The sequence below is a fragment of the Salvia miltiorrhiza genome, chromosome 7 (assembly GCF_028751815.1).
Source record: "Salvia miltiorrhiza cultivar Shanhuang (shh) chromosome 7, IMPLAD_Smil_shh, whole genome shotgun sequence".
In the NCBI taxonomy this organism is placed as follows: Eukaryota; Viridiplantae; Streptophyta; class Magnoliopsida; order Lamiales; family Lamiaceae; genus Salvia; species Salvia miltiorrhiza.
This window is the reverse complement of record NC_080393.1, coordinates 18,531,557-18,540,333: the sequence shown is the minus strand read 5'-3', so window position 1 is coordinate 18,540,333 and position 8,777 is coordinate 18,531,557. Positions and strand designations below refer to the sequence as shown.

Genomic DNA, 8,777 nt, shown 5'->3' with positions numbered 1-8,777 from the left:
ATACAAATGACATTATCCATAAATTTTCTTGTTTGCTTAAATGATGCCAACATTATTTGCATTTTCGTGTAATGATTGAACGGATAAACTCAAATTTTACTAATACTAACATATAAAGTCTATGATACACTTGTTTTATTTGGTACAATTTTGCTTATTTTGCATATTAATGAAGCTTAATCACAATTGTATCAATGGTAACCCATAATTTTTACACTTTTAAGCCATCTTCTTTTTTGGTAATAATTTAAAACCTAAACTTTTCCGGAATTATAATTTGAAAACTCAAATTTCTGGTGTGGCCAAAAAACCGCACTATATGTCGGTTGAAGTAATCTTTGATACTCTTAGAAACAATAATTGATTCTCATCGTATATAAATATAAATAAATATGCATACAAAAATACAATTGAACTAAAGTAATACGACGATGGTTTCTACACTAATTAATCAGATATGCAGTTCGCACCTCTGTTTTGAATTCAATATGCATCTCATGCAAGCTAAACACAAAAATACTAGTATCTTGTTCATATGAGAAGAATAACTTTTATGGTAACACTTTATACAAATTTTATTATAAATAATGGTTATGTGAAAAATTCAAATTTCAAAAAGTGTAAAGTGGTTATGGTTAAGGTTTAGGAAGCGTCAAGAGGCCAAGGCACAGCAAAACAGAGTAATTTTCTCCCCGTTTTCGTGTGGGTGTCATTAAATGTAGTATAATCTTTTGCTTGTAGTTGGCAAAAAAGAGGCCCAACATCAGGTATTTAGAAACAATCCCTGTATGAATGTGGTTGGTTTGGTTTGAAATGTTGTTTGTTTGTTAGCGCTTTGGTTCTTTGAGGATATTTACTTGAAATATGGGTTTTCTTTTTCGCAGTTTTAACACACTCGACTCGACTTCCCCTCAGTTTGAATTTGAAGGTAGAAAACAGACAAGATAGAGCTCAAGGTGGGTGCAAAAAGGATGGAATCTGTGATGTAATGATTCCCCTCCTCCTTCATTCTCAAGATTTTCCCTCTCAACAGCTATGATTTTATCCCATTTCGCAATTTGGTGCAAAAGTTTCAGTCTTTTGCCATCTGGGGCTCCAAGATTCCTCCAGAAACTGCTGAGAATTGGTGGCCTTCTTCAATGATGTGACTTTCTTCACCTTTTATTGGGGAAATGTGGTTTGCTTTTCCATTTCTCTCTCTACCCCTTCAAATATATACTATCTCTCTATTTTAGTGGAATATTGTGTTTGAGACATGGTGGGAGCTCATGGTTATCTGGGATTCTTTATTTCATGAGAGGTTTTGCTTTCATCTTTTAGCTCATAACTGTGTTTCTATGGAGGAAGTTGGTGCAAGCAAGGCATTGGAGATGGTTGTGTTGGTAGCTTTTTGTGTGAATATAGTTTCTGCTGAATGCGTAGATAGGCTGAGCAAGAACTTCTCCGGCGAGGCTCCGCCGGCGCTGGGGCCGTCCAGCCTCAGGAGTAGGCTGAGGAGGATTTTCTTGAGCATAGCATTAGGGATTGTGACAGGATTAATTTGTGCCCTTCTCTTAGCTTTGCTGTTTAGGCACTTTGTGAAATATGTGAATAGAGCTCCAATTCTGAAAGGGCCTGTGCTGTTTTCTCCTAGAATATCTGTTAGGACTCTTAGATCAGCCCTCTCGAATAGCTCGGAGCTACTGAGCTCGAGCCCCACCGGGAAATACTACAAGGCTGTGCTCGACAACGGCCTTGTAGTGGCAGTCAAGAGGCTGGAGCCCGATTGTGGGGCCGGGGCTCGGGGCAAGGCGTTGAAGAAGAAGATGCAGAAGGAGCTGGTGGTTCTTGCTAGCTTGAGGCATAGGAATTTGATGAGTTTAAGGGCTTATGTGTGTGAATCTAGTGGATACTCGTTGGTGTACGATTTTGCCCCAACTGGGAGCCTTGAAGATGCAATGAGGAGAGTGAGGGAGAATCAGTTGGAGCTCAAGTGGGAGTCTCGACTTCGGGTTGCTGTTGGTATAGTTAAAGGCTTGTATTATCTGCATTTCACCTGTGATCCCAGAAGGTTGCACTACAACTTGAAGCCTTCCAATGTCATCTTGAACTCACACTTCGACCCTAGGTTGGCCGATTGTGGATTGGCGGCCATCCTTCCTCATTTCAGACGAGCAGCATCCGGCTACAACGCACCCGAGTGTTTTCAGAATTGTAGGTAATACTTGCTTGCCCTGCACTTTCTACTAGTATAAATTCATTCAAAATCACATGTTTGATCAATCATCTGTTGTGCTTAGTTGATGATTACGTTATGCATCCAAACAATGAAGTATACTTATCTCCTTTGCTCGTGTGAAAAAGTTTTAGAATCTGCAGACAACTGAAAGTGCTTTAAGCTTTATGCAAAAGCTGTGTAAAGCATAAAATCAAAGTATATTTTGTGTTGATCATCATATAAAGTTGATATTCACTTTGGTAGAATCTAGAAACTCAACGAGACCAAGAGCCAAGACTAATCCATTGCTTCATGTATGCTACCTTTATTTGTGGAGATGTATAACTTATTTGGCACTAATTCTAGGTATACGGATAAAAGTGATGTGTTCAGCTTTGGGGTCATATTAGGTGTTCTATTAACCGGTAGGGACCCGCTGGACCCGTTGTTTGGCGAAGCAACGAGCGGGGGAAGCTTAGGGCAGTGGCTGCGGCAGCTGCAGCAAGCCGGCGAGGGCCGGGAGGCGCTAGACAAGAGCATTCTAGGAGAGGAAGTGGAAGAGGAGGAGATGCTGATGGCTGTCAGAATCGCGGTTGTGTGCCTATCGGACTTGCCTGCTGATCGCCCCTCAACCGATGAGCTCGTCTCTATGCTGACTCAGTTGAATAGTTTCTGAAGCAGGTCGAGACAAAGGAGCTTTTGGTTGTTCCCACGGCTTCCACAGCACGAGGGCGTGCATAGGTTTGCCGTGGGAGCAACCACTGAGCTCCGCCTTCCCCTCCGGGTCGCGAGTTTTACGGCTTGACGAAGTGATGCTGTGGAGGTGAAGAAATTGATGTGATGGAGAGCATTTGGTCATGGTGGTGGGGATGATTTTGTTTGCTCTGTTACTGTGGAATCACACCATTTTCACCACTCTTTTAACATATCTTAATATTACTTGTTTACCTTTTTTTTAGGAGAATTACAGTTTACATCCAAACTAAATTATGCGCGGCTTTTGAAAAAATATCCCATACTATCGATATTGGCATAGTAGTGTTGAATAAATTGATTTAGTTTCTAAGTTTGGATTTGGCTCTTTTTTTGGTATGCATGATCAATGCAAAATTGGTGGGTGCATGCGTTGGTTTACTAGTGGTGTGACGGTTATAAATTCAAATTTATTCTCGCACGATCTTTAAAATAAGAGAAAATAAAAATCAAATAATTATAGATGTTCATAATTTTGTCATGGCAGCGGATCGTAATCTCATAAATCTGCTGGAAAATATTAAAAAATTGTTTTCCGGATTCAAGAGATGCTTCGTTTCTGTTTAATTTGAAGCTGAACTGTACGTATCAATTTATTGAATATTAAATTATACAAGTAAATATTAAGACATTTTTGAAAAGTGAAATTATAATTTCCTTCTCTAACAACAAACTAAACATTTACATTTATGCGATTAAGCCTTGTTATTGGAAGTTGAAAGAAGATGGATTGAATAGCAGTGAGGGGGAATCATAATATTGAATTTACATCACAATGATTCGTGAAGATTGAAAGGAAAAATGATATGATGGGTGGTAGTGTGTTGGTTAAGATGTTGACTGCCTGTCCCTGCACAGATTTGACATTTTGACTATCATTTTACTCAATTAACTATCTATTTATCGGAAAACAAAATATTCAAATTTCGTTTTTTCTTACCAAACGGACAATTTTTAAATCGAAATAGTAATAAGTACTCGCTTAATTTTATTGATGATGATTCATTTTGTCTAGGGGTGGAGCAAAATACCGAAAAATCGGTATACCGCACTTACCGTACCGAAAAAATACTGAAAATACCGAAATTTCGGTATACCGAAAATTTCGGTACGGTATTGTACCGTACTGAAGATTTTCGGTACGACAACGGTATCATTTTCCTCATACCGCGGTATACCGATATATACCGATATCGCGGTATATGCCGAAAAATCGGTATATACCGTTGTTTAGGTATATACCACCGGTATATACCGAAAAAATCTGTATGCCGTCGGAATCAATTATATATATATGTATATATATATATATATAGGGTAGGGTTAATATAAAAACCCCTCTTAAGATGAAAACTAGGAACCAATTTAAAACCATTGATTTAAATAAAATAGATGACTGAGATTAAACTACAGATGCACAATTTCGATTGCATAGATGCACAGTTTCAATTGCATAGATGCACAATTTCGATTTGCTTCAGTATTTTGCATTGTTGGATTCAATTGCATAAATTGCATATTTTTTAATTGCACAGTAAAATATAATAGATGCACAGTTTCTTTTGTTGACTAAATCCTAACCATTTGATCTAATATTTAAAAGGTCAAGATTAGGTTCCTTGTTCTCATTTTAACAGAGGTTTTTATTAGAACCTCTTCCTATATATATATATATATATATATATATATATATTAGTGGTAAATTATTTTTTTGCTTTGTTGAAGATGTGGAGTTTAATTGTTAGAAAGTTATTTGTATTTGTTTAATGAAATTTCAATATGTACAAATATACGGTATATCTTAATGGTTTGGCAATTTAGGCATGAAACGATATAACAATAATTTCGGTAATACCGTAAGGTATGGTATACCGACTTCGGTATGGTATACCGCACTATCGGTACGACAACGGTATGAAAATTCTCATACCGAAATTTTCGGTATGCCGATCTTCGGTATACCGAAAAGTACAGTACGGCAACGGTATGAAAATTCTCATACCGCAATTTACGGTATGGTATACGGTATGACGAAAATTTTTCGGTATACCGTACCGATCCACCCCTAATTTTGTCTGGACACAAATTTTTTTTTAAAAATATTTTAAAGTGTTAAGTAAAAAAGAACCACTTGCAAAGATGATATGTAACGTAAGTTTATAGAATAAAATAAATACTCTCCCCATCCCCCATATTTATTCATATTTTTTTTGGTACGTTTCCATAAATTGAAGTATACTTTATTTTTGGACATTACCCATTATTTTTAAAATTTTACCGTTCTAAATTACACTATTTAATCATAATCTACTCAACAATACCCTCGATGTATGTAGAACCATTTTTTCACTATCAATATTTTAAATAATTTTTTTTATTAAAACTCGTGTTATGGTCAATCATATACTCCCTCCGTCCCATAATAACTGGCAACATTTCCTTTTTCGTCTGTCCCACTATAAGTGGCTGCTTTCTAAAAATGGAAATAATTTAACTTAATTAAGATCATTAATTAAGTTACTAACTAAACCCTAAATTATGTTTAAAATAAACATATACTCCACACCCTATACACACATATAGAGAGAGCAACAGCCCCTCTATCTTCTTCTCCGGCGGGATGCCACCCCCATCGCCGCCGCCGCCGCCTCTCCGGCCGTCGCCGCCTTTCGCCCATATCGCCGTCGCCGCCTCTCTCCCTCTCTCTCTCTCGTTACAGATCCCGTCGCCGCCTTTCTCCCTCCCTCTCACCGTTGCATCCTTGGGCGATTTGGGGGATTCGAAGCTCGCCGCCCAAATGCGTGAGGTCGTGCACCGATTTGGGGGCTAGAGCTCGCCTGCGCCGATTTGAGGTCGTCGTCCTCCCTCTCTCCCTGTGTGCCGATTTGAGGTCGTCGTCCTCCCTCTCTCCCTCTATTCTCTTTCAGATCTGGTTTGGGGGCAAGATCTGGTTTTGATTTCTGGTTTTTGAGTGGCGGTGGTGGTGGTGGTGATTGTTGGCGGCGGTGGTGGTTGTTGGAGACGGTGGTGGTGGTTGTTGGCAGATTGGGAGTGAGACGAGGTTTTGATTTCTGGTGGTGGTGGTTGGGGGCAAGATCTGGTTGTTGTTGGCGGTGGTGGTGGTGCTGCTGTCGGCCAGGAGAGAGAAGGGAGGTGAGGGCGACGCCGGGCATGAATAGGTGGCGGCAGGGGTCGCCAGAGAAGGGGGCGCGGCCGCGGCTTGGCGCGGCGAGGAGAGGCGAGAGATAAGGGAGAGGGAGAGAGGTCGACGGGGAACGAGAGATGAGGGAGGAAGAGGTCCAAGGTGAAAGGAGAGAGGGGAGGCAGAGCCGCCGGCCTCCGGCGACGGCTCGGCCGTCCAGTGGCGGCGGCAGGAAGAACGAGGGAGGGAGAGAGTGAAAACAGGAAGAAATTACTATTTTAATTAACTCAATAATTTTGATGGGCCCCATTCAATTAAAACATAACACTCCATTTCTTAATCTCCGTGCCGAAAAGAATGTGGCCACTTATTATGGGACGGAGGGAGTATATTTATAAGGGATGGATGGATTAATATTTTTGGATTAAATTATTATTAATGAGACAAATAAAAAGAAAAAAATGAGTCATAATCAGAGAGCATCATTTCAAAGGAAAAGAGCAACAACGAATGAGCAAGTTTAATTGACATTTATAAGAATTTTGTGGTATAATGGAGAAGACATTAATTTTTAAATCAAAGGTCATGCGTTCCATTTTTAATTTATATGCTAATTTAACTTTTTGGAGTAAGTCATGGTGTAATCTGTTAGAGTCAATGTTGACTCCGACAATGTTGGGACCAATGTTGATAACATTCGTGTTTTCAATGTTGGGTGGAATGTTGATAACATTCATGGTGTCAACATTTCTGGGTTTCAACCAACATTCCGGAGTCTGCCTTGACTCCATACTTTGACTCTCTATTGGTAATTGTATATATTTAATCTTTACCTTCCTTTCACGTTTTATTATTCTTTGGTTGTGGAATAAAGGTTTTATGCTTGTTGACCATGTTTTTAATAAGTGGAAAGGTGGTTTATCATGGTCCAAAGTGGTGGGCTGTTAGTTCCTACTTTTCAGGACCCATGATCTCTCAACCAACATTCCAGACTGGTCGACTGGCAGTTTTCGGAGGTGGATTGCAGCGGTTATTGGAAGCTTCTGGAAGTGGAAAGTGGAGGAAACTAACCACGACATGAAGGTCTATAAAAGCAGCAAGAAGCCTCATTCATCCTTACGTTTTGGGAGTGCGTTTTCACCGACCTAACATTCGCTCACAACCAACTCGTCACTTTTGTCTTGCTGCAAACATGACACCAGTTCTTCAAAACCTTGCTTTGACGGAGGAGTCTTAGGCAGCCAATCTGTAAAGGCTTACTCTGTATTGACGGGAGGTCAAGGGTAAGGGTTAAAGATCGAGGACATTGGAGCGTAGCAGACTGCTTTGTTTGAGTAACATTTGTTATTCGACTGTTTTGGTTTTCTGTGTTGATTCAACACTTTAGTGCAAATTTTAGATAGGTAGATTTATCTTAGGCAGCCAATCTGTAAAGATAGATTACTAGAGAGATCTGAATTTGTACTTTGTATTGTTGATGATCATAGTGAATTTAGCCATGAGGCACTCACGGGTTATTTATAATCCGTGAAAAAAGTATTTCTGTGTGTTATTACTTTCCGCTGCATGTTGATTACAATGTTATTAACATTCTGTTGATAACATTGCATCTAACATTACTCTTTTCTTTACACAGTTTTACTTTGTTGGTAATTTGGGGCACTAAACTTTTTCAATTGGCATCAAGAGCGGGTTTTTGATGAACTAAGAATCGATTCCTGTGTGCAAAATTACCACAAATGGATGTGGCTAATGCTTCGGTTCGTCCTCCTACCTTGGATAGTAGTGGGAAGAACTATTCCTTGTGGAAAACTAGGATGAAAATGTACATAAAATCCATTGATGAACGTGCCTGGGCTGTTGTGTTGGATGGATGGACTCCACCGCGTGTTACTGATGATGTTGGCAACATTACTCCTAAACCAGAAAGTCAATGGAGTGCAGATGAACGACTTATTTCTAGTCACAACTCCAGAGCTTTGAAGGCTATTTTTATCTCAGTTGATGTTCCTTGTTTTCGCCTGATCTCTAACTGTGTTGAAGCTCGCAATGCTTGGTTTATTTTACAGGAACAATGTGAAGGATCAGCAAGTGTTAGAGCAACAAAATTGCGAATGTTGACTACAAAGTTTGAAATATTGAGGATGCATGAAGATGAGACTATTCCAGCATATTATGAGAAGTTGTGTGAGATCTCAAATGAGGCAGTTGGTCTTGGAGAACCAATCAGCAACGAGAGACTTGTAAGTAAAATGTTGAGATCACTTCCGGAAAGGTACAACATGAAAATTTCTTCCATTGAAGCAACTGCTGATGTTACTTCGATTACAATTGGTGATTTGGTTAGTAAGTTAGTAACATTCGAGATGAATCTTGAGCAGCAAAAATCTAATTACTATCATAAGAATGTTGCTTTTCACGTTGACAAATCTACTTCTACGATTGATGTTACTGACAATGTTGAGAGCACGGATGTTATTGATGTTGAGACCTTTGTTCCTGACAAGAAAGGCCGGAAACGAAAAGCTGGTATGGCTTCTCTTAGGCGATCCTCAAGATCCAAATCCACACGGGTGATTCCATCAACTCTCAACCTTCCTAGCCGAGAAGACAGTGATGTTGGTCCAACATCAAAGCCAACAGTTCTCAAACCAAAGGTTGAATACTCTCCTACCTCGAAGAGTG

The 8,777-nt window shown here is 39.5% G+C and overlaps 1 protein-coding gene across 3 annotated transcripts; it reads left to right on the top strand.

Annotated features, from left to right (window-relative positions):
* The first annotated feature begins 413 nt into the window (after positions 1–413).
* On the top strand, positions 414–3,263 carry LOC130993127 (inactive leucine-rich repeat receptor-like protein kinase CORYNE). 3 transcript variants are annotated; one of them, XM_057917890.1, is made up of 3 exons: positions 414–767; positions 885–2,197; positions 2,564–3,263. In XM_057917890.1, the coding sequence occupies exons 2-3, from the start codon at positions 1,269–1,271 to the stop codon at positions 2,871–2,873; spliced, it is 1,239 nt and encodes a 412-aa protein (XP_057773873.1). In that variant the 5' UTR covers positions 414–767; positions 885–1,268; the 3' UTR covers positions 2,874–3,263. The 3 variants fall into 3 exon arrangements, with proteins under 3 accessions (XP_057773873.1, XP_057773874.1, XP_057773875.1); XM_057917891.1 differs by having other exon boundaries at positions 418–680; XM_057917892.1 differs by having other exon boundaries at positions 478–767; positions 885–2,193; positions 2,608–3,263.
* The last annotated feature ends 5,514 nt before the right edge of the window (positions 3,264–8,777 follow it).

Excerpts from the sequence above, each read along its gene's own strand:
- LOC130993127 (XM_057917890.1), top strand. The coding sequence starts at position 1,269 with ATGGTTATCTGGGATTCTTTATTTCATGAGAGGTTTTGCTTTCATCTT. Across the intron at positions 2,198-2,563 it reads GAGTGTTTTCAGAATTGTAG|GTATACGGATAAAAGTGATG; the intron begins GTAATACTTGCT and ends CACTAATTCTAG.